This window comes from Rhinatrema bivittatum, chromosome 1, assembly GCF_901001135.1.
Source record: "Rhinatrema bivittatum chromosome 1, aRhiBiv1.1, whole genome shotgun sequence".
Taxonomy (NCBI): Eukaryota; Metazoa; Chordata; class Amphibia; order Gymnophiona; family Rhinatrematidae; genus Rhinatrema; species Rhinatrema bivittatum.
Genome location: NC_042615.1, coordinates 223,568,706 through 223,595,115, shown reverse-complemented (window position 1 = coordinate 223,595,115; position 26,410 = coordinate 223,568,706). Strand labels below are relative to the sequence as shown.

Here is a 26,410-nt window from a genome sequence, read left to right as displayed (position 1 = left end):
CCAGGAAGGTAGTGTTGGGAGTCTTTCCCTCCCACAGAAGAGGGGTGTGTCTTTTGACCCCCTCCCATGTTAACATATGTTGAATCTCCTTGGGGGAAGCCTCTGGGGCTCCATCCCTCGCAGATCATCAGTTCCTTTGAATCTGTGTATCTCCCTGCATCCCAGGACCTGTGGGCATTGGGTGGATAGCAATGATGGTCTTTGGACCGTTCTTGCTGGTCCATGGATTACTGTGATGGCCTACCCCGTTTGACTGGGTGGCCACTTGCTGGCGGGTGGGTTGCTTATGAACTCAGCGATTACCAACAATAACCCACTCTGCTCTGGAGAGTAGGAAGTTTATTGGGATCAGGAGGCCCCAATTCACATTGCTTTCTGTATCTTCAAAAAGGGGAGATACAACTAGGTTTTCCTGAGGTGACCCTTAAGGGTTCCCCCTTGGACTCCAGGTTCTCCACCCCTACAAGTGGTGGCCCTTGTTCTCAGTTTCCTGAAAAAGGGATTTAATTACCTCTGACTGTTGGTCGCTTTCTGTTCCCTGTGGGATCTGAGAGCAAGCTGAGCGTTGGCGCTTTTTCCTAGGTCATCCTAAGGTACATTAGGTCTATTTCACAAGGGAGTTTTTCGGATTTTGACTCCCCCCCCCCCCCCCCCCCATCATACCCGGGGTCTCACCTTCTAGGCAGCTCCCCAGCAAAGATTAAGGTCTGCTCTCACTTGGGAGTCACCTTTTTTTTTTTTTTTTATACCTGCTGAGCACAATGTGTGGTTCTCATGGATTACCCCTCTTGCCAGGCATTCTCGCATGTGGGGACTGTACCTCAGGGAGGGTGGGTTCATGTCCATTTGCATCCCAGTTGGCATGTATGCCTTTCAACCTCTCTCCATCTCCATGGCTGCATGAGTTAAGGGATGAAGGACCCTGCAACAGAGGTGCTACAGTTTTGTTGTGGTGGCTTGAGAGCTATTCTCCCCTTTTAGGGGATAGCCCTGTCTTGCAGGTAGGGAGGTCCTGGTTCATGCAACTGTTCCACTTAGTGGACCACATGATTCCTTGAGGAAAATATATGTAATCATGGCCTTGGGTATTGATACTTAGGCCAGTTCTGAGACCAGACTGACCCTGCCCTGGTACCCTTCAGGTTGCCAGGTCAGTAAGAAATCCTGCTTCTATAGGGGTTGTACTTATGGCATCCCTGCTTTCTGTTTCTTGGTGGAGAGCTCTGGATTTCTTCCCCGGGAGGTTCACTCTGTTTCAGCTGTTCCTATTAAGCTGAGAGGAGAATCAGCAATGAGTTGTTTGGGGTTGATAAATTCAACCTAGTGGCTTTTTCTCATCTCTGCATTCCTGGAATATGCCTCCTTGTATTTTTTGCTCCTTCTGACTTCTGATCAGAATGTCAGGTGACTGGGAGGGAAGAAAAACCACGAATGCCCAGCCTAGCCTATCTTAGTGTATACCTACAGGGATCGGTACACCATCTTTTCCCTGTTCTGGCAAGTACTGCCTTTAGCTTTTCATACTTCACTGGGTTGACCAAAGTGCCTCCCTGTTCATCTGAGCTATCCTTTGGATAGGATGGATAGGTCTGTTCATGACAGGGTGGAGCATGGGTGAACTTCAGGCCTAGCTTAACGCTCCCTACTCTGTTTTTGGGCTAGCGATTCCATTCAGGGATTGCCTTTCATCCCCTTATACTTTTGACATCTGTCCAGGATAGTCAGATCTGTCTGGTACTTTGGCAGGTAAGGTCTACCAAAAATCTGACCGCTGTTACTGCTGCTTCTTCCAAGTGTTGCTTGGGTTTTTCCACCCATTGTGCCTATCAGCCAATCGCTGAACATGCTTTAGCAAATGCATTCTGTCCTTAAGATGGTAGTGGCCCACAGTTTTGTTCTGGAGGGCTTTCTGGCCCCAGTTGGATTTTTGGTGGTCTTATGACACCAAAGGAAACTGTGGTCTTTGTCCAAATGTTCTTCTCTTGGTTGGTTTTCTAAGCCTTTTCCTGTATACAGGAGGATTTAGACCTAATTTGCTTGTCTGGGTTCGCTGATCTGAAACCTTGATTGCAATACTTCTGTGAGGCAAAGTATGCTTTTTGCTGGAATTTGCATTACGACCTTGCCTTAGTCGCCTCTGCTATACATCGGAGTTTTTGTGTCAGTCTGTTCTTTGGATTTCTTTTGTAGAACTCAACTCTTTTTTTTTTTTTTTTTTTTTTTTGTTTTTCCTGCCTGGACCTGTTTTTGGGTTGGCTGCCTCACAGACAAATGGGAGCAAGGTAGGGCATTCAGCACTGTGGGCTTTCCCTCTTTGTCCTATTTTCAGCAGCCTCTCTAGCTAGGGATTCACCCATATGTGAGGACTGCCATCCTGCTTGTCCTCATAGAAAGCAGAATTGCTTACCTGTAAGAGGTGTTTGGTCAGCAGGATGCCAGTCCTCATGAAACCCACCTGCCTCCCCTGGGAGTTAGTTTCTCCATGTATTAGCTACATCATGGACTGAGGGACTTCAGCCTAGGGGGCAGGGTGATAACTGTAGCTGCACATGCTCAGCAGGTCTAGAATCTTTGAGATCACAGTTCCAGGCCGGGCTGCATCTGATGACAGTCACCCATGTGCGAGGACTGGCATCCTGCTGTCTTCAGAACACCTATTACAAATGAGCAACTGCTTTCTGGAGTAGATAAATCCCCACATACTATCATAGGTGCACTGGCAATCTAAAATAACCTTGTACCATAGACACTGTGAAGCGCTTCAAGTTTGTGTTTGGGATATTTTTGTAACACATGAGCTGTAAGTTATACAAAATATTTGACATCGCCAAACTGCTCTGCTAGGTTGCTGTTTAAGCGCTGATACTGCTATTAATTTATTGAGAAACATCAAGATCATGGAAATGGTGCACTCCGATGCTGTATTGTTTTATTTTAATGCACAACTTTGGTGATGCCCACTCCTGCTTCCCTTCACTGTACAGAATCCATCCATAAAACCTGGTTAGTGACATCACATTGCTTTCCATAGTCCTGTCATTTTATGCTTTAAGTTTGCTTTGGTGTCTGTTGAATATCAGAGTAGTGAATCAATGATCTATCTCTACCTTTCTTTATTCAATGTCCATTGAATTTTAAGATTAAGAAGAAATTAAAAACTGTATGGCTTCACAGCACACTGTTTTATCATAGAGCTGTAGATACATAGTATTCCTGAATGGAATAATACCTTGGTGAGAGTTTTGGTTAAGTTTAAAAAAAAAACAAAAATTATATTTTATAAGATCAGTTCTAAATGTATAAATTAGTTTTGCTTGAAACATTGTTGAAAAGTAGGCATAAGTTTGGTGGTTTGATATTAATATGTAATCATTGGTTCAGTTCTCTAACTGCTGACTTTTGTCAAATGCATGACCAGTTGTGAATGTACATTGCTGCTATGAATGTCCCTTTATTTCCTGTAACACTTCTGACTACTCAACTGTTCTTGATATTACAGTGGACTAAAGAGGATGGGCATAGAACCTCCACCTCTGCTGTCCCTAACCTGTTTGTTCCATTGAACACTAACCCAAAAGAGGTCCAAGAAATGAGGAACAAGGTTTGTATCCTTTACTTATATACTTGGATTTGTAAATATTTTATATGTAAATCTTTACAATGTGCACCTGTTTTATTTGCACTGAATAATTAGAGATCAAGAACTGGAATTACCTGATCAGGGATAAAATGAGCAATCTGGAAATAGTTTTTGTTTTGTTTTTTTAAGATTTTGTTACCTATCCTCTTAAATGACTTCAGTTTTCTTCAAGCACTTTATCTTTCTTGATTTGAGCAAATTAAACAAACAAGCTACAGCATAGAAAAGGCCTCTGAAATGTGTTTTATTTCCTTTGACTAGGAATCAGCTTGATGATTCTAGTGTAGCTTTTCTTCCACATTTCATTCTTAAAAAGATGGAGTTCTAGCTTCAGCATCTATTGCTAATGCAAATAGAATGTTTGTTTAGGTTACAATATATTAATTTTGACATGAGAGAAGAGACTTTAGGGTTCCCATGACAGCTTGTGCTTGAGAATTGTCATTCCTGTTTAACAAGGTTAACTGAAGCTTGTGTATTTCTTCTAAAAGTCTGATGGTAGTAGAGGTAGGATACTCTGAAAGCATAGTTGAAGCAGGTACATAGTAGTTTGTTCAGATTTAGAGAACAAATGTTGAAAAATGGAAACATTTAAAACATTCTGTCCTTTAGTAGCTGGAAGTAATTGATTCTTAATAAAGCCTTTGATGTGTTTGAACAGGGGAAGTTTCAGATGTATAGCTGATTTTAATGAAGTTGTGGGATTTGATTGAAGCAAATGCACACTGTGCATGATGATTTAGAAAAAAAAAAAGGCCAGCCAGATTCAGTGCTATATGCAGCCAGGCAAGAAACTGAGGTTTGATTCCTGAACCCAGTTTCTGCTCATTGGGCTGCTGTGGTATGGAGGTAGGCTCTGAGGGGGAAGTGAGGCAAGAAGTGGCATCTTCCCCATCACTTAATGGTGACACTTGAATCCAGGATGCATGTGCATCAAATTCTGGAAGGAGCTACAATTCGTAGCATCAGACTGATGGCTGTTGCTGCAATAGCTGGACTGGAGGGAACTGTACGGCATTAAACAGGGAGAAAATCTCTGGTTAGTTGTAAATAAAGGCTTCTGGCATCATAGCCCAGCTAAGAGAGGTATCCAGTTTAGTTGGAGACAGAGGGAGCAGGAGGAAACTGCAAACCAAAAAAAAGTGCACAAGAAAAAACTGAATGAACTTGATAGATATGATTATGCATGTGGTATTATAACTTCAAGCACATAAAGACAGCAAAATGTGAGAAATTATTTTTGAAAGAGAAGCCAAGCACACATTACAATGAAAAATGGACAGAGTTCAAGCTGGACTCCAATACTACATAAAGTAGTTTAGTGTAGTAAAAAAAAAAAAAAAGTGACCATTTGAAACAAATTTGTTGATTCAAAAGGAGTTTTGACTAAAGCCATAAATGCTAACTACAGAGACCTGTAGACCCAAATCCTTTCCTTTTCCTACTTCCTCTCCAACTACTGGAAATGCATGCTAAGTGCCCTGTGAGCATGACAGGAAGTCCATGTCCAGGAACTCAGAACAAAAATCAGAAACCAGGACCAGCTTGGTACACTAAAACAGAACTGCAGCAGGATATGAAGTCTTCAGGTTCCTGTGCTCTCACAAAAGTTTGACATTAAAAGAGGAAGAGAAGTGGAAGAAGGGAGGAATGATGGGGATGGAGTAGAACAAGATAGACATAGGATTTGGGTGGATAATATGTTTTAAATGAGCAAGATGAGAGATTCAATTGGAAAAAAGATATGGAAGAAAAAAAAAAGTAATGTCACAGATACATATATAATGAAGGAAAAATAAAAGAGGAAAATGGTTAAGTGGGAGAGCAAGAGTTGATGGAAATAAAGGGGAATGGGAGAAATACGAGCAAAAACTGTTATGAAACCAAGAAGTTTCAAACTGGTGTAGCCTCTGGGTGGGAGCACCTGGATAACTGTCCCCAAAAGCACACACAGATAAAATAGATACTATTTGCAATAACTCTCCAAGTTCACATCTAAGTGGTCTATGGCTCCCAGTAGGGGGGAAGCTTAGCTTCAAAGTTTTTATTAAAGCCAATTCCTTAGTAATTTTATCTCCTTCTCCTTCCAGTTACTCAGATTGAAAATGTGTAAACTTAACTCCCAAATTTACAGCAGATTCTTCCCACTGTGGAATGATCAGATTAGATGTCTGGTTAATTAATAAAACAAAAAAATCTCAATTTTCATACTTCTGAAATCTTCACCAGTACCATAGATCTCCTTCTGGTAGTACAGAATTTGCACTCACCTCCTGAGTACCGCACGCTTGAATCAGTAGTGAAAACGCTCTTGAAAAATGCATTAATCTCTCCTTCTCTCTTGTAATGGATGGGAATCCATTCCTCTGGATGACACAGCTGCTCCTCAGGTTCTTGCAGAAAGATACCTCCTCCTCTAGATGATTTGGAAAACTAAGCCCCTGGTAAAAAACACTCAGTCTCAAAAGAACAAAATAGAAAAAAACATATTCAATTAGGGCAATCAAAGGAAAGGTAGAAAATCTTCCTTCTCCAAACAAAAAATCTCTGAAACTCTGGACCAGAAATTAGAGTTCAGACACTCTCAGGTCGATGCAATATCAGCGCTCATTAAATGGGCGCTCATGATCAAGTGCCTACTCTCTTAAGGATAAGAGTCTTAAACTTTATCCTCTGCTCTACTGGGAACCAATACAGGGATTTTAATGCAAGCATTATGTTACATGTTGGACAACTAGAAACCAAACGTGCAGTGGCATTTTGTAACAATTGCAGTGCACCTAACTGACATTTAGGTAAGCCCAGATAGAAAGCATTGTAGTAGTCAGTCACTGAAAAGATGAATAATTGGACAACAGATCAGAAATCGTCACATTCTAGAATTATATTTAAGATGCAGTGTTCTTAACTTAAAGCCTGTTTTAACCACTTGCTGTAATTGTTAGATGTTTAAAGAAATATCAAATAGAAATGCCAGGTTTTGCACAGGGTTTAATAGAGATATGGGGGTCCCTTAAGTGGCTAATCTCAGGTCCAATGACTCTGTACTGGCAGGGGAGATCAGGGCTACTTGTTTGTGTCGTGTCATGGGTGTCAGAAATGCCTGATATAACTGGAAACAGCAGCTGAATGTCAGTATATATTTTAAAATTAATCCCTATGTCTTGCAGCATTATAATTAATGTATGAATATAGATGTTGACTAAAGATGCAGAAAGGCAAGACCCCTGTAGAATCCTGGATGAGATGTGCCATTTAGAAAATTTTGGGCCAATATTGGGGGGGATATGACAAAACCACTAGGACCGCACCTCCTGTCCCAATTTCAGTTGAATGCTGTAACATCAAAGTATGACTCATGGAGTCAAAAGCAGCCGATACATCTTTAAAAAACAAAAAAAAATTACTACTGCTGCTGCTTCGTGCTGAAGTTTCTGCAGGATAGAAACAGAAATCAGGAGAGTTCCGGTGCTATTGGCAATTGTGCAGCACATTGTTTTCCATAAGGAATGAGTCCACCTGGGGTTGGACCAGTTTTTTGATAAGTTTACCTAGAGGAGGAAGAATAGAAATGTGCCTCTTTCCAGCTGGATCATCTGTATCATGGCTAATAATCTTAGTGATAGGGCAAACAGCTTTCTTAAACCAAGTTGATAGGTCCCTGTTGGAAGGTGTCCTGTTAATCAAGTTACTCAGGTTATACAACAAGGAATCTTTCAGACTGTTTAGTAGCCAGAACAGACAAGGGTCTAGAGAGCAATAAGCATGTAAATTTGAGAGGGCCAACTCAATCTCTGTTTTACCAATGAAATCAAACCAGTCATTTTCACTGACTTTTGGTACCCAGGTCTCTGTGAAGAGAACCCTCAGAGTTCTTTCTCTAGGCAAAATAATCAGAGGGACTGCATAAGCAGAGCTGTCCCTCAGCAGGGCAACTCATGAAGAAAATCTGAACTAAAAATCCACTTCCTAAGATGGTAGCAGGGGTTTATAAAGGCTCAGGCACACACAATCTTTTACCCCATATGGAGAAGCTCACACTAAGAGTTCCTTATACTGAAAGATGAAGGAATGTAGATCAACAGGAGCTGGCCCCATGTCTCAAGTTCAGATCTCTTCTTTGAGAGGGCTGGCAGCAGATGGACATGTTGAGAATGTGATATATTCATTCCCATGGAGGGAGAGAGAAGATTGCTACTGCAACACCCCTGCAGGTTGAAGGTATGGCACTGAGGGTAAGTCTTGAAGGAAACTTACTTCCAATCTCCCTGGCCAGGAAGGACACTTGTTGCCTTGCCATGTTCTCTGTAGACAAGCAGGACTAATTCAGTTACTCAAACTGAGTGATGGCACGGATATATTATTTGCTCTCCTAGAGCCCAGTATGATTTCTGAGCACACGCAGGTGTTCCCATTCAGCTGCTGCCATGCGAGTTGTCTCAGTAGTTTTTCTTCCATTGAAGTATGAGAATGATTTTTCTATATCCTCTTGCTGAGTTTTGATATCCTCCTAAGTCAAGCAGAATGGTAATCCTAACACATGGGTGACATCATCAGATGGAGCCCGGCACGGGCTCCATCTGATGTTATTGTGGCATACCACCAACATCAGGTCTTCCAGTCTCTTGCCTCCCCTTAGTAGCAAATTCATTAAAGGCTTCTATCTTTGTCCTCCTATAAAGATCCCACTCACTCAGTGGGATCTAAACATAGTACTTTCTCAATTAATACATCCTCAGTTTGAACTATTGCCATCAGGAGAGCTTACATTTCTCTTGGAAAGTATTATTTTTGGTAGCAGTAACCTCAGTGCATAGAGTAATCAAACTCCAGGTCTTTAGTACTGCATATCCCCATACACAAATTTTTAAGATTAGGGTAGTATTGAGAACTCTTCCAAAGGTGGTTTCTCAGTTTCATTTATAGCAATTGATAGTGCTACTGATGCCTCCCCCCCCCCCCCCCCCCCCCCCCCCAAACTTCATTCCAACAAAGCTGAACACAATCTTCATACTTTAAACTGCAGAAGATCTTTTATTTTACTTGGAAGTGTCTAAACCTTTAAAGAAAATTGCCTCAACTTTTTGTTTGACTCAGTTAAACAAGGACTTATTAGTTAAGAAGCAAGTGCTTTCTACTTAGTTATATGACTTTATTTTGTACTGTTATGCTAACTCTGGCATTCAATTTCATAGTAAGGTGAAGGCTCATCAGATGCAAGCAACTTCAACTGTAGTAGCTCATCCTCATTCTGATTCAATTTAAGAAATCTGTAAAGCGACCATTTGGTCCTTTATCCATATCTTTATCAAGCATTACTGTCTTGAAGAGGATTCCCTCGGGAATAGTCATTTGGCCAGGCAATACTACTTAACCCTTTTAACTAATGACTTCAACTCTCCCTTCAGCCTCTGTCCTCCAGTTAAACCAAAGCAAATGATTAAGTCACAACCCTCAACTTAAGGGTACCTGCTTGTGGGGCTGAATTAGTCCTGCTTGTCCACAAAGAAAGCAAAGTTGCTTACCTGTAATATCTGTTCTCCATAGATAGCAAGACAAATCACTCACACAATCCCACTTCTTATATTTGAAGCTCAGCTGAGCAGGAACGCGTGTATATGCTCAGACTTTTAGGTCTTTCTGGACTCTGAGAGAGCACATTCCACATTGGAACTATCTGGTGACTTCATCCCACTTGTATGGCTGATTTGTCCTGTTGTCTACAGAGAACACCAGTTACAAGTAAGCAACTTTGCTCTATCTGGGCAGGAATGTTCAAAAAAGGAAGAACTTATAAAAACAAATTAGAGAGAAAGCTGGAAGCACAGAAAGCATGTAGGTAATGGAAAGGATCATTGCAAAATAAGGCCTAACTAAAAGAAGGGAAGAAGTCTAAAGGCATAGGAATAGAAAAAAGTGGAAAATAGCCATCCTGGAGAATCAATAAAGCAAAACAAAGGGTAAGTGAATGTTTTATTTTGTCTGCAATAAATTGCTTTTTAATTTTGACCAGAGTTGTTTGCAGGTGACATTTTAAAGATATGTATACAAATATATTACTCTGCATACTAAGTCACCAGAGATCATATATGCATTTTTTATTTTTATTTTTCACACTTATATATTAAGTTAAAGAATTACAGTATATCGCATATATGGAGAATCCATAAATGGAATTTCAATATACATTACATATAGCATAGAGTATTTGAATCATGTATCTGAACAATTTCGGCACCTACAGGTTAAATTACAATCTATTGCGAAATTATTTATGTGCCTATTTGTAAACCGTTGTGATGGTATATCACTAAACGACGGTATAGAAAAGTTTTAAAATAAATAAATAAAATAATACACAAACTACGGTACACTTAAATTTGAAAAGTTCCTATTTTAATGTGGAATATGTATATGTTTTGGTTTATTTGTAGGAAGCTGTATTGTTTAATGTGTCTTTTAAAATGACAACCCGCCTGTGTGGTTTGCTCACTTACTATATCCATGTGTTAAAAGACCCTCTCAATGAGGTTTATTCACTGTATGTTCCCATTCATACTGTCCATGTCATGCCCATTGGAAGTTCCTCAGGTTTGTGGTAAAGGACATGTATTACCAATACAAAATGCTCCTGTTTGGCCTCTCAGTAGCCCCTGAGGGTGTTCATAAAATACCTGATCAAATTTGGCAAGTGTAGAGAAGAAATTCTTACAAAATTCATTCTGGTTCATATTTGGACCTTGAATGTTTCCATACAGACTGCATTCCAAAATTAAAAATCTGCCTTTGACACAATTTCTTGGAGTTTCATGTTTGTGGTTTATGAAGAAATTTGCAGTTCCAGATTACTTTGACCTATGCCCTTATGGAAGAATTCAGGGCTATGGTCCAAACAAATGGTGCACAATCTGCCCCTTTTTGTGTTTGAAAGGTATATATCAAGGATGCCCTCACCCCTTTTTGTCAATTTAGCTATAGAACCTTTTGTACAAATGGTATGATTTCACCAGAAATATCCATGTTTAGATTTCAAAATACATCACACAAAATTGTACTTTATGCAGATATGCTGCCTTTCCTCATTCATTCATTCATTCATTCATTCATTCATTCATTTATTTATTTATTTATTTAATGGTTTTTATATACCGATAACTGTTTGCACATCGTATCGGTTTACAAGGAACATTGTGGTTATATAATGTATCTATAACAAATATATAACATTTAAAACATTTACATAGAACAAATTGGTAGCATGTAGAGTTAACACATAAGTATAAAATGACTATATACATGTTTTAAATATATTTGAAAAGGCAAGAGCATGTAATGATACAGGGAGAGGCTGAATAATTGCATATAATAGTATCTGAAGAGGCTGAATAACTGAGTACAAACAAACGGTAAGGCTAAGAAGCCTGAACGTAACACATGTATTTCTGAATTAATTAGAATCCTGGAAAGGTCTAGTGAGGTCTTAAGATGATAAATCAACTATAAAAAAAAATCCCAGATCTTACTGGGATACCCAAATGTCTAGCTTTGCTATTACTGCATTGAGTTTCAGATATGTGGTGATCCAGATTTCAGCTAATATAGCAGATTTATATAAATTGAACTATCCACCAGTGCTACATAAGCTCAAAGCTAACTTGGATAGATAGTGTATACTTCCAATTTTTTTGTTTGAAAGAGTTAATTTAGTTAAATGATAATTCTACCAAAATTAATGTATATATTCCAACAAATTATCTACAATATTCCTAAGAGTATATTTGTTCAGCTGAGGTCAAATTTCCTCCTTTTTATGGAATAAAAAACTACAGTATATTAGATAAACCATTCTGCAGTTACCCTATCGCTATGGTGGTCTAGAACTTCCAAATTTTTCTCTGTAGTATTTGAGCCAGATTAGTAGGATTACATAGATGGCTAGGAGTAGATATACAGGTCAGGAGTGGCGAGAGCTAGAAAGTTCTCAAGTTTATGATCATAGTCTGGCTACAATGTTAGAGTACCCACCGGGAAGTAACACAGTAAATAAAATTTGTAGAACGAATCTGTGTCATACTCTGAGGGCATAGCAACTTGTGAATAAGGAAGGTGGATTGAAGAGTGGGAGGATCTCCTTTGTATGTTAACTCAAGGTTATTTTTCAGCAGATGTATATATTTGTGGCAAAAAGGTGAGGCTGAAATATTTAGAACAAATTTATGAGGGCTCAATCTTTAAAACATTTGCTAAATTAAGCACAATATGAAATAACCCATAACCACTATGTAATCATGCAGATAAGGAGAATTGTATGGGGATTCCGTTGAAATGGATATATTGTGGCAAAGGATTGTAGTGAAGAAAATGCACATAATCTGCTGTTAAAATAACTCAACATCATTGCTATTTAAATATGGAAGGTAAAAAGGTGGCAACAAGTAGAGCATTGACAGGATGTAGAAATCAAGATCTTCACTTGGAATATGAGGAGGAGACTTGGCAGAGAATTTGGCGTTTGATATAAAAAAAAATAATAAATTGGTTTTTATGATTTATGCCTTGATGCGCTTTATTGGTTAAATTATTTTATGCTGATTTAAATGTTTAGGGTTTTTTTTTGTCAAATTCAATGTGAAAGCTGTTAATTTAATTATGGATATTGCACTCTGCAGGAAGCAAGTTATTAGGACCTGCGGTTATAAATGTTTCTAAATAAACATTGTACATGTCTGTTCTCACAGCACTTTGCTGTGAGAACAGACTGTTCTCACAGCAAACTGCTGTTAAAGGGAGTGCAGATATATAACTTATACATGTGCTGGTACTGCAGAGAAGTTAAAAAGTTCTGATTAGATGTCAAAGGTAAGATAGCAATTATTAGTGGTTAGAAGTTACCCCTCTGCTGGAGAAAGGAAGTGACGTCACTGCCTATGATAGCAGCCTGAAATTGAGCTACCCAAAACAATGGGCTAATCCAGCTTAAATCGCAGACATCCGAACTTCAGAAGCAACCAGCTGGGGTGTGAAGAGCACGTGAGTGTCGATGAAAAGGAAATCTATAGACTTCCGCAAGTTTTCTTATACAAAAACGGACGAGAGCTCTGAAACTGATTTAGAAAAAATGCCAGCGAATGACTCGCCCGATCCTCCGGTGGACCCGACATCAGAGGCACCTAGTCCGGGACTTGATCTCCTGACAAGAGCCGAACCACGCAACTGGTTTGGCGAGCTATGGCGTGATATTAAAGCCTACAAGCAGGAGGTAACAACTCTAATTGTGGAGATCCGTGAGGACGTGGCGGAACTAGGCTGCAGGATCAACAAGTCTGAAACGCGCCTGGACTCACAAGCAGAGGCCTGGCAAGTATTGCAGAAGGACCATGCTGCCTTACAATTACAATGTGCCTCCTTGTCTGAAAAAATTGAAGGTCTTGAAAATAGAAATCATAGGTGTAACCTGCGATTCCGGGGTATACCTGAAACCGTGGAGTTCTCGGATTGCAATTCAGTGGTTGAGAAGATCTGTCATTTTGGAGGAAGAAAACAATGTGGAACAGCCCGATCTGACTTTAAAATTGGAGAGAGCACATAGGCCGCTGGGCCCGAAGATAGCTAACAGACCACGGGATGTAGTGGTCTGTTTCCACTCCTACTCCCTAAAAGAATAAGTTCTCACTAACTCTATAAAAAGAAAAAAATCAACTACACTACACTAACTGCACTAACCACATCCCCTGGCAACAAATTCCAGAGTTTAATTGTGCGTTGAGTGAAAACGAACTTTCTCAGATTAGTTTTAAATGTACCACATGCTAACTTCATGGAGTGCCCCCTAGTCCTTCTATTATCCGAAAGAGTAAATAACAGATTCACATCTACCTGTTCTAGACCTCTCATGGTTTTAAACACCTCTAACATAACCCCCCTCAGCCATCTCTTCTCCAAGCTGAAAAGTCCTAACCTCTTTAGTCTTTCCTCATAGGGGAGCTGTTCCATCCCCTTTATCAATTTGTTTCGCTCTGCTGTACGACGCATGATGGAAGACATTATGATCACAGTGACGCAAATAACTGTACTTTGTCTCTATCACCGGATATGGATTTGTCATGTTTAAGAATATTTTGTTGGTACAAACTTGTGAAATGTTTAATAAAAAATTAATTACAAAACAAGAAATTATCCCACTGCTATGTGTGCTAGGTTGTTAGGAGAAAAAGGAGTCACCTAAAAACTTAAAGCATTAATATCTGTGGCTACGTGCAGCAAGACTGATCATCATATATTTTTGGAAGTTGACACCACAGCTTGTGGCATGGTTCAGATGCAGAGATTACTTTATTAGAACAGACTACTTGTACATTAAAGGATTAACTAGAGAAATATAATATTTGGGTGTTTATTGGACTGGTGGAAAGTAGTTGACATTTACTGCATACATTTTTATGTAACACTATAAACACTACTCAGTAATCAAATGTGCACTATCTATGAAAGGGGGAAATAACAGCTTCATTGTAATGAGAGAATGTGTTCTCAGTGTTTTTTTTAAAACACACATTACAAGCCATCAAACAAAAGTTTCAAAATAAAAAGGGAAGAACTAGGCTCTCCTGTATCAGGAAGCTGTCTTGACTATAGAACTGGACCATCATATGGGATGACCTTGAAAGATACTTGTCTGGCAGGGGTAAAATACACTCTGGCAGGCAGACTGTCAGAGTATAGTGAAGAGCATTTCCCTTCACTGGGGAGCTCCCAAGATCTTTTTGCAATAATTGCGAACAGAGAGTTGCCAGCATTCTATGCCGATATCCTTGACATGGTATTTTGCTTAAACATTTAGATGAGATTGGAGTGAGTGGATTGCTATTAAGTTGGTTGCCCTCATTTCTCTCAGGACTGGTAGTGTCTTATAGAATGGAGGGCAGTCTACCCTATACTTGAATTTTGGGTTCCAAAAGGTTCAGTATTGTCACCACTTTTGTTCAATATCTGTATGGCCGTTATTATGAAGGTGGTTCAAGGTTTTGGAGTACGCTGCCACACATTCAGTGATGACATTATCAGTTGCATCCTTGAATGGTAACCAAACATTCTGTATATCAAATCTTTGTGTGCTTAGGAGCATTAGCAGCATGGTTATAGTGGTTTAAGCTGAAATGGAATCCAACCAAGTAGAGTTACTGTTAAGTGAGTAGATGGACCAGTTATCCTTCAATTTTGGGTCATAGTTTGAAACTGAAATGTGGTGCATAGTCTGGGCATTTATCTGGATTCATAGTTACGGATGGATGCTGAGATCTCATGTGGTGGTGAATATATTTATATCCCAATGGTATATCCAACTGTTACATGGATTACTGGTCAAAAAAAATCTGTTGCATTTGTGGCCCATGCTTTTGTGCTTGGGAAAATTGATTACTGTAATGCCCTGTATCAGGGGCTCCCAAAGATTAGATTAGATTAAAATGGCTACAATTACTGCAGAACACCACAACTTGTTTTTTTCCCCATTATTTTTATTAACTTTTAATCCAATACAAGGATTGAAATAAAGAAAAAAATGATACAAAGACATAAACAATAAGGGGTACATTTTCAAAGGGTTGCATGCGTAAGATATGCGCGCAACCCCCAAAAACTTACCCCTGCCTCCCCCTGCGTGCGCCAAGCCTATCTTGCATAGGCTCGGCGGCGCACACAAGTCCCGGGGCTTGAAAAAATGGGCGTTCCAGGGGTGGGGCCATGGGTGTGGTGCCAGCCCGGGGGCGGGACCGAGGCCTCCGGAACAGCCACCAGGCTGGGGAATGGAGAGCCAGCGCGCGCAAGTTACGCCTGCCCAGAGGCAGGCGTAACTTCTTCAATAAAAATCAGGGGGGCGGGTTAGATAAAGGAGGGGAAGGTACGGGGGGAGGGCAGAGGGAACGGAGGCAGGCTGCTCGGCTTGGCCCGCGAGGTTGCACAATTGTGCACTTCCCTGTGTGCGCCGACCCTGGATTTTATAACATGCGCACATGTTATAAATTCGGGCGTAGATTTGTTCACGCCGGGTTGCGCAAACAAATCTACGCCCACACACATGTTATGCAATCTGGCCCTATGGATATGGATGTACTCATGAAACTGCAAGGATTTTGCGGTAAGGCTGTAAGTCCACCCCTAGGTCTTGGTGGAAGTGATGCAGGAGGGCTTGTGCCTGAACCTGTAGAAGTGATTCTCAAAGACATATGGAAGGTGGTCACACACTCGAACCTCCCTAGCCAATACTGTTATTCGACTGTGCACATATTCTGTTGGAGTTTCCACGAGGCTGTCTGAATTAGATAACAGATTAGGGGGGATAGAAATCAGTTTACTGCTATGTCATCTTCTGTTTTACATTGCAATCAACCTAAGGCTGTTGGTATTAAGGATAAAGTACTGTTGTATCATCAATGTGAGTCTTTAGAAAATATGTTGTGGGCTAGGAATTTATATTTGTTAAATTTTCCTAAAACATGGTGGTTATCACCTATAGAATTGCTTAAAAAGTATTTTGCTGAAATATTAGTTTTCCTTTAAAATGTTTTTCTCTAAAGTTATTACTTGCCCAATAAAAAAAAAAACAAACCCAAAAAGCCCCTTACTATCAATGTAGTTAAGTGCTCTATGGATGTTCTTGTCCCTCTTGAGAGTTCTGATTTTTCATTGTGTTTGCAAGATTCACACAATTTAATTTCTACCAGAGCTACTTTGTTGTTTACTTTTCTTCTGAGACAAGGGAAATGGTGCTCAGACAGTATTTCAGCTACAAAAATGAATTATTTTGCAGTCAGAAGATTCAAATCTTTCCTGACATTGCTAAAGAAACCCAATTGAGAAGGAAGCTTTTTCTACAGTTGAAATTAGTTCATTTGGAGGCATCCTTCTTAAAGTTGCTTTGTAAATGTATCATTGTATATCAAGGGAATAAGTTAATTGTTGTTGATCCTGTTCATTTAAAGGCCTTTATTTCTGACAAACCAGGGTAATCAATACCAGGTATTAGGTGGTATTTTGAAATTTTATTTATATTAGCTTACAGATAACTGATCTTTTTTTCCCCCTACTATATAGTTTTCCTGAAGAGTTCCCTCTCCCACCCCCCCATTTAATGGTGACTGGTGATGATTCATAAGATGAATGCCACAACTTGTTTAATAGCAGGGAAGAAAGATTAAGACCATGTTTACCCCTATTCTTTGGTCATTATATTGGCTCCTAGTGGAGCAGAATCCCCAGTTTAAGATCATGGCTTTAATTTTTAAATGTCTTTATTGGGCAAACCACCAGAGACAATAACTTTCAAACAGGTGCAAATATACATGCGTGCATTGGTGCGAGCCCTGGGACATGTCAGTTTTATAACATACATGCACATACACATATGTTATAAAATAGCCTAGGTGAGCATATGTGTTTGCCCAATTTTGCAAGTGGTCATGCATAACCATGCAAAGTCAGGTTTGAGCCACGCAAGTGGGGGAATTTTATAACGGGTGTGCATGCACGCCATTACCAGTTTCATCTGTTTGTCCACAAGTTTGCCCATTTCCTAGCATGTAGCAGATGGATTCAGGACCAATGGGTATAGTATACTCCTGATAGCAGATGGGAGACGGAGTCAGATTTCAAAGCTGACGTCAGCCTACATATACCCATTCAGCATGCTCAGCTCTTCAGTATTTCTCTGTCTCCTAAAGCAGATAGGGACACATCCACACACTAGAATAGTGGTAGGAATTCTAAAACAAAGAAAGAAAATTTACCTCAAGAAGACAAGTCCCGCTCTCCTGCAGTGATATCTAAGGGTCCCTCCCCCAGTCGAGAATTCCTGAGGTGATTTCCGAGATCCCGCAGAGGTAAGCCTCGGTCTGGTAGCCGACTCCCCGGCGTGGACTTAGCCCCCAGGGTGGCTTAGAGGCAGCGGGTGTTGAATCAAGCACGGCAGTGAAGGTATTCCCCTCTTCCACCGCAGCCGGAGACCGCCCAGCACGAGACCAGGAAACACCGAGACCAGGTAAGATAGAAACGTTCTTTTAAGACTCCGGTCTCCAAAGCTCGATTTGCCGCACAGATTGTCCTTTCCGGCGTCTCTTATATCGGGTTGAGCAGCTCCGTCTGAGCTAGACCCCGATCCGGTGCGAGGGTCCACACACGTGGAAACCCTCTGGGGGGGTCGCCATCTTGCCCGCATGGTCGTTGGTGCCATTTCCCCTCTTTGACCGCCGTATTGTCCGCACAACTGAGCCATGCGCACAGCGGCGAGCTGGGCGCACAACTGACTTGTGCACATCTGTGCTGTGTGCCCAGCGAGTGCCGGGCGCATAGCGGCCCACATAAACGACCCGAGCACACAAATAGGCCTGTGCGCACAGTGGCGCGCACATCTTGCCCAGGTACACAAAGTGGTAGCCTGCACGCACATCCCGCACGCACATCTTCGGTGCACCCAGAGCGCACAACTTAGCCTCCCGGCACGCATACCAACGCGCACAAACAAGTATTGAATCACTCCACGCGCACAAGTCATGGCACCGCCAGCCAAAAAGATCAAGGGACAAGCCCTCTGCCCAGCCTGCCACCTGAGAGCTGCGCAACCTGAAGTGGCCTCCACATTATGCCAGCAGTGCGAAGAGACTCAGGGGGAACCTAAGCAAGGCCCTCCACAGCCAGTAGAGGGTTCCAGATCCACTAATGATAGTACCCAAGACCTCTGTATCTCAGACTCTGCACCTACACAGGAAGGCACCTTGGGGGCTTCCACCATAAACACGCCAGGATTCAACATGGACCCAGGGATCTTCTCCTGGGTGGAATTCTTTAAAGGAATACAAACCTTTGTCCAGGCACAATCGGTACTGCCGGCGACACAGTCCCAGTCTTCACCAGAAGCACAAGATCTTCCAAGCACCTCTCGGACCACTCGAGATGTGCCCCATCTAGGCAAGAGCCTCCCTACAGGTGATTGACACTTCGGGGGACGAGACTGACACCCTGGAGGAAGGGGAAATCCCCCCCAGGGATGGAATCATACTGAACCATGCTGCGATTCTTCTCCAAAGACGAGTTACCAGCTCTCATGTCTCTGACCCTTAAGATGCTGGCCATTCCAGGCACGGGTATCACAGCGGAGCCAAAGTCTAACCCCGTCCTGGTGTCCCTCCATCAAGCCTCATGCTGTCTTCCAATGTTGCAGGCCATACAGCAACTGATTGACACGGAATGGAATGCCCCGGAGGCCAGCTTCAAAGGAGGACAGGCCTTAGAAGCCCTATACCCCCTGGAACCCACGGCCAAGGAACTCCTATGGTTCCCAAAAGTTGATGCCATGGTCTGCGCCATCTCTAAGCGCACAACCATCCTGCTCGAAGGAGGAGCGGCACTCAAGGATGCCCAGGACAGACGTCAGGAAGCCATCCTCAAACAGTCCTTTGATGTAGCAGCAATGACCCTGCAAATCGCGTCCTGCTATGCTGTAGTAACAAGTGCCTGCTTGCTTCTCTCCAGAGATGCAAACACGTCCACTGAAACATTAGAACCGACGATATCCTTCCTCACAGATGCAACCTCAGACCTAGTGCGCACCTCAGCCAGGGGCGTCTCCTCCATAGTTGCAACCAGAAGACAACTATGGCTCTGAAATTTGTCGGCCGACGCGACCTTCAAAGCGAACCTCACGAGAATGCCTTTTAAAGGATCCCTCTTGTTCAGAAGTGAATTGGAGATGTTAGCCAACAAATGGGGCGAATCTCCAGTACCTCGCCAACCAGAGGACAGGAACAAAAGAAACCAGTGCTCCTCTCCCCGAAGAACCAAGGGCAGAGGAGCACAGCGCTTTAGACCGTACAAAACACATACTACCAAGCACCTCGCCCCCAAAGGCAGGTCCCGGTCCTTTCGGAACAGAAACAAGAGGGGAGCAGACTCAGATACAGGCTTCAGCCTACCCCACAATGAGAATCAGCAGACCCATCCACAGGAAGAAGTCATAGGGGGCAGACTTTACCCTCTTCTACCAAAGATGGGTTGAGATAACGTCGGACAAATGGGTCCTAACCATCCAAGAGGGATACTATCTGGACTTCCACAGCATCCCTCCAAATTTGTGAGATCACCGTGCCACCCCCTCTCCCAAGAGAACGGCAGTGGAAACCACACTGACAAAACTACTCAGCCTAAAGGCGATAACCCCGGTGCCCACGCACCAACAAAATACATTTCACTATTCCATATATTTTATCGTTCCCAAGAAGGAGGGAACGTTCCGGCCCATCCTGGACCTCAAGACCATCACTCGTTAACTGAGAGTACCACACTTCTGCATGGAAACCCTGTGCTCAGTCATAAGGGCAATACAGCTAGGAGAATTCCTGACTTCACTGGATATATCCAAAGCCTATCTCCACATCCCAGTCCATCACGGCCATCAGCGCTTCCTACGCTTTGCGTTACTGGACCATCATTACCAGTTCCGGGCGCTACCCTTCGGACTAGCTACCGCCCCTCGGACTTTCACCAAAATCATGGTGGTAGTGGCGGCAACACTAAGGAAAGAAGGAATCTTCGTACATCCTTACCTGGACGATTGGCTGATCAGGGCAAAATTTCCACAGGAAAGTCACCAGACGACCACCAGAGTCAAGAATCTACTGCAGAATCTCGGGTGGGTCGTCAACACAGCCAAAAGCTGCCTACAGCCCTCCCAGTCGCTAGAGTACCTGGGAGTCCGCTTCGACACCAAGCAAGACAAGGTTATCCTCCCCCCTCCAAGGAGAAGGAAACTGATAGGCCAACTGCGAAAACTGTTGAACTATCCTCGCCCCAGGGTATGGGACTACCTCCAAGTCCTCTGTCTCATGACATCAACCCTGGAAGTTGTTCCATGGGCAAGGGCCCACATGTGCCCACTACAACGTTCCCTACTGTCATGATGGGACCCAACATCCCAGAACTACTCCATGCACCTCCAGCTACCAGCAGAGGTTCGGACACAGCTCTAATGGTGGCTACAGGAGGACCACCTGAGCAAGGGAATAAGACTATCCCCACCGAACTGGATCTTGCTCACCACAGATGCGAGCCTGCGAGGGTGGGGAGCCCCCTGTAAGGAACTGATGGCCCAGGGGCAGTGGGACAAAGAAGAGGTGGGATGGAACATAAACTGGCTGGAAGCCTGAGCAGTCCGACTAGCCTGTCTACGATTCGGCCACAGACTCCGGGGCGAGTCTGTCAGTCATATCTGACAACACCACAACAGTTGCCTACATCAACCACCAGGGAGGAACCAGGAGCCAACAGGTGTCCCTGGAAATAGACCCCTCATGGCATGGGCAGAAACAAACCTGCAAGGGATCTCAGCCTCCCACATCTCTGCGGACTACCTCAGCAGAGAGAGCCTAGATCCAGGGGAATGGACACTGTTGACCACAGCCTTCCAGTTGATAGTAAACTACTGGGGAACCCCAGCTATGGATCTACTGGCAACCTAGTCCAACGCCCAAGTTCCCAAGTTTCTCAGCTGCAGAAGAACTGCAATCCCAGGAAATCGACGCCCTTGTCCAGACCTGGCCACAGGAAGACCTGCTGTACGCCCTTCCCCCATGGCCACTACTGGGCAGGATCATCCACAAGATAGAACACCACAGGATCTGGCCAAGAAGGCCATGGTATGCAGACATGCAAAGACTTCTTGCGAGGAACCCTCTGTGCCTTCCTTCACACAGGGACCTGCTCCGGCAAGGACCGATCCTCCACGAAGACCTGAATCGATTCTCTCTTACGGTCTGGCCATTGAGAGGACTCGCCTGAAGAAGAGCGGATTCTTGAAGGCAGTGATTGACACTTTGCTCCGAGCACGCAAGTTCTCCATATCTCTAGCTTACATACGAATATGGAGAGTATTCGAACCCTGGTGTGAGGATCACGAGATCCTTCCGCAGACAGTCAAAATCCCCATGATCCTGGAATTTCTGCAGGACGGCTTGAAGAAGTGGTTGTGTCGCAACTCCCTCAAGGTTCAGGTGGCCACGCTGGCCTGCTTCAGAGCCAAAGTAGACGGCATCAGTCTATCAACCCATCCAGATGTTTCCCGTTTCCTGAGAGGGGTCAAACAAATCCGACCACCCCTAAAGTGGCCGGTACCCCTATGGAATCTCAATCCTAGTACTAGACTTCCTCGCAGGAACTTCCTTCAGATCAACACGTGGTCTGTCACTATGGCTCCTGATGTTGAAGACTGCATTCCTAGTGGCAATATGTTCAGCCCATCGCATCTCCAAGCTTCAAGCTCTATCCTGTCGGGAATTGTTCAGGATCCATACAGCTACGACTGTCCCCTCCTTCCTACCGAAAGTGGTTTCTCAATTTCATCTAAACCAAACCATCTCGCTACCATCTCCAGACAAACATGAAGACTCACGCCTTCTTCGCCATCTTAACGTCGGCAGACTCCTAGTCCAATACCTGGAAAGATCGGAATCTGTGCGAAAGACGGACCACCTATTCGTCCTTCACAGCGGGAAGAAACAGGGGGAAGCGGCCTCGCGGGCAACTATAGCCCGTTGGATCAAAGAAATAATCAAGGTGGCCTACGTAGAGGCAGGGATGCCTCCAACTCTACAAGTCAAGGCCCATTCTACAAGGGCCCAGGCAGTGTCCTGGGCAGAAACCAAGATGCTGTCTCCTGCCAAGATCTGTCAGGCAGCAACAAGGTCCTCCATACACACCTTCCCCAGGTTCTACCGCCTGGATGTCCAGGCCCAGGAGGACACAACCTTTGCAAGGGCAGTGCTAAGTGGGCCAAGGGCAGCCTCCCGCCCTGTTCGGGAGTAGCTTTTGTACATCCCATTGGTCCTGAGTCCATCTGCTACACGCTAGGAAATGGAGAAATTACTTACTTGATAATTTCGTTTTCCTTAGTGTAGACAGATGGACTCAGCATCCCGCCCACGGCTGCCCTGGAATCCGGAAACTTCAGGTGAAAAAACCCCGAGAACAAGACAAACACGGGGTAAGCCAGGTAGTACCCCTAGTTCAAGACACCCATTGTTGCCGGGTATCGGCGTTATCCGGTTGAGTGCACTGGCGGTCTCCAGTTTGGAAATCAGTTGAACTAGTCCTAGTTAATAAAGTTAACCAAGTTAATAAAGTTATTAAAGCACACATATCCACAATTGCTTTTCAAGGAGAATACTGAAGAGGTGGGCATGATGCACAGGTTTATGTAGGCTGACGTCAGCTTTGAAATCTGACTCATCTCCCATCTATCAGGACTACACTATACCCATTGGTGCTGAGCCCATCTGTCTACACTAAGGAAAACAAAATTATCAGGTAAGTAATTTCTGCAGTTTAGTGCTAGGTCCTTAAACTCTCGGATTCTTTAGTCTGCACTTCCCCCGTTACTGTAGACTCCTTAAAACCCTCAAGGATGCCTTTTTTTTTTTGTCTCAGTATCACAAACTTAAATGGCAATGGGTCTGGGCGTGTGCATAGGTACTTGTGTGCACATCTCTTGGCCATACCCTGTCCTGCCCACACCATGCCCCCTTTTCATTCCAAGTGAGAGATTCATGTATCGGGAGATATGTGTGCATATAGGAGACTTTAAAAATTGGGTGGACATACACATGTCCTATATGTGTGCGTGCAGCTTTTAAAACTCACTCTTACTTAGCAGAGTTGTCATACCATAAGACACAGAGATCACTAGGATCATCCCAGCAAGCTCTGTTGGTAGCACTGACATTTCCGTAGGTATGATTAGCTTGTACCAGAACATCTGCATTCTCGTGCTTTGGCCCAGTGTTGTGGAACTCTAATCTGCTGGAGGTCCAGCTTGAATTAAATTATTTAACATTTCATAAGAAGGACATAACCTGGTTATTTACATAGGGACTAAGGGGAATGAGCAGAGGTAGGGGATTTAGGAAGATGGTGTTAGGAGAAGTGGCTGCAGTTTTTTTATTGTTGGATGGAAAAGCAAGAGGAACAGGGAATGGAGGATAGTGAATGATGGGGCATGTTGGAGGTATAGGGGAGGAGTGAAAATTTGACTTTTTTTTTTTAATTTTCTTTATTGATTTTTAATACATCACCAAGAATAAAAACCTCTTGTACACAATTGTAATGATAAGGAAAACAAGAATACAACAATATGTCAAAAAGAATCATCAAGATCATCATCAATGCTATCAGGCCACTAAAAGAGTAAGGGAGGGATGCACAGTTCCAAGCAATATCTGACCAAAATCTAGTAAAGGAAATAAGAGGAAGCCTACTGAATCATTAGTATTTTGTGTATGAGAATTTAGGGGATTAAATCTTCAGATGGAATTAAGTAGGAGCAGTGGAGATAAGAGAAGAGATGGCCACTGGTGCCTAGACCAATTTATTACTCAAAAATCCCCACACTGAGGGTTTATAAAATATGTATCTTACAGCTAAATACTTTAAACATTTACAGTAGATAGATCCCATGCTGTTAACACTCAGGGATACAGCATGAGAACTGTCTACTGTTTGGGATCCTGCTAGCTGCCTTTGTTTGATTGTTGCTGTTTGTTGTACCCCACTTTGAACTTTGATATGTGTGAATTAGAAATTTTTAAAATAAATATGAGGCTTTAAAATCTGTTGGGAGAGGATCACATGATGTGGTAGCCGAGAGGACACGCTTCTCCCTGGCTCCAAACCCGCCCCACCAATCGCGCCACATCTGACCACAAATTTGCTTCCTAGCTAAGCACTACATACCATCGGGGACAGGGCGTATATCAGTGGTCCAGGCTCGGGGGAAACCGCTGTCATCGATGCCGGCAAAGACCAGCAAAAAAGAGAGAGAAAAAATGACAGCACCCGAATCCAAGATGGCGGCCGCAGCGGACAGTGAGTCTCCCTCCCCTCTTATGCCTCCAACCATCGAGGCGATAAAAATAGCGGTTCACGAAGCTTTAGAGGACAAATTATCGCAAATAACAAATCAGCTGGGGGAGGTTCGAGATTCGCTGGCAGCAATCCCCATGCTTTGAAATGGCAGAGGCACGGATCTCAGAGTTGGAGGATACCACGGGGGTTATAAACGCTAAAATGGCGGCCTGAGATAAAAGTTTACAAGCTCTCCAGCTTAAAGTTGGTGAGCTGGAAAATAGGGCCCGCTGCGATAACTTGCGCTTCATGGGCTTCCCAGAGACAGTGGAGGAGCGCGCTCCCTGTGTTCTTTATTGGAGACTTGGCACCCGGAGGTGCTTGCTTTGCCTCACTTACAGGGGAAACTCGTGGTAGAGCATGCCCATAGACTGGGAGCGAAAACCTCACCGTCGGGGCGTCCTTGGCTGGTCGTCGCCAAAATTTTAAACTCAGCTCATAAGGCTGAGCTCTGGAGGGCATCCTATTGGAAAAAGGAATTACACGATCAGTCACATTCCATCAGAGTCTTCCAGGATTTGTCAGCATCAGTGTCCAAGGCCAGGCGGGGATTTTCACCCCTCTGCTCCACTTTGCACAACCGAGGTATCAAATTTGCTCTCTTGTTCCCAGTGCGCTTGCAGATTTGAAGCGCAGACAAGGTCCATACCTTTGATTCTGTGGAATTGGCCCGGGCTTTCGTGGATTCCCTGGATTCCTAAACTGTTTTTTTTTTTCTTTTTTTCCCCAAATACTTGCTACATAACTTTGGCCACAATTAGGAGTTGGCTGGGGCAAGTAAGATTTCAGCCATGTAACAGACTGGTTACAACCTGAGGGATGAATCCCTAGTGTCACACAGGTTATTTTTCCCTGAGACTTTGTTTTCTTCATTTTTGGATGACTTTGCCGCAATAATCACAAGATTTCACATTGGGAATTGGTGCTTTCTGAGAACTCACAATATGCTCGCTCTGCATAGCGGCCTTTTGGAGTGATGTGTGGGAACACACGGTAGGGGAAAATCCTGTATCTTTTGAAGTTGCCATGGCACAGCATTCAGCTTGACACCCATATTGTTATACTCTTGGGTTCTGACTTAGATATCACACTTAAGGAAGCTCTGTTGCTTCAAGGTTTTTTTTTCAGGAATTGAAGGAAAGATTTTCTAGGATAGCTTCTAGACAACACAGGTGAACGTTAGAACATAAGAACATAACTTACTGGGTCAGACCAAGGGTCCATCAAGCCCAGCATCCTGTTTCCAACAGTGGCCAATCCAGGCCATAAGAACCTGGCAAGTACCCAAAAACTAAGTCTCTTCCATGTAATAGCGGTGGTTATTATCTAAGTCAGCTTAATAGCAGGTAATGGACTTCTCCTCCAAGAACTTATCCAATCCTTTTTTAAACACAGCTAACCACATCTTCTGGCAACACATTCCAGAGTTTAATTGTGCATTGAGTGAAAAAGAACTTTCTCCGATTAGTTTTAAATGTGCCACATACTAACTTCATGGAGTGCCTCCTAGTCTTTCTATTATCCGAAAGAGTAAAAAACCAATTCACATCTACCCATTCTAGACCTCTCATAATTTTAAACACCTCTATCATATCCCCCCTCAGCCGTCTCTTCTCCAAGCTGAAAACTCCTAACCTCTTTAGTCTTTCCTCATAGGGGAGCTGTTCCATTCTCTTTATCATTTTGGTCGCCCTTCTCTGTACCTTCTCCATCGCAATTATATATTTTTTGAGATGCGGCGACCAGAATTGTACACAGTATTCAAGGTGCGGTCTCACCATGGAGCGATACAGAGGCATTATGACATTTTCCGTTTTATTCACCATT

The 26,410-nt window shown here is 43.1% G+C and overlaps 1 protein-coding gene across 1 annotated transcript in view; it reads left to right on the top strand.

The window, feature by feature from the left end:
* The window catches only part of ADD1 (adducin 1), a 191,368-nt gene that overhangs the window by 31,108 nt on the left and 133,850 nt on the right, over window positions 1-26,410 (top strand). Inside the window, exon 9 of the mRNA XM_029606751.1 lies at window positions 3,500-3,601. Within this exon, the coding sequence (XP_029462611.1) occupies window positions 3,500-3,601 (102 nt within the window). The remainder of the gene's footprint in view (window positions 1-3,499; window positions 3,602-26,410) is intronic.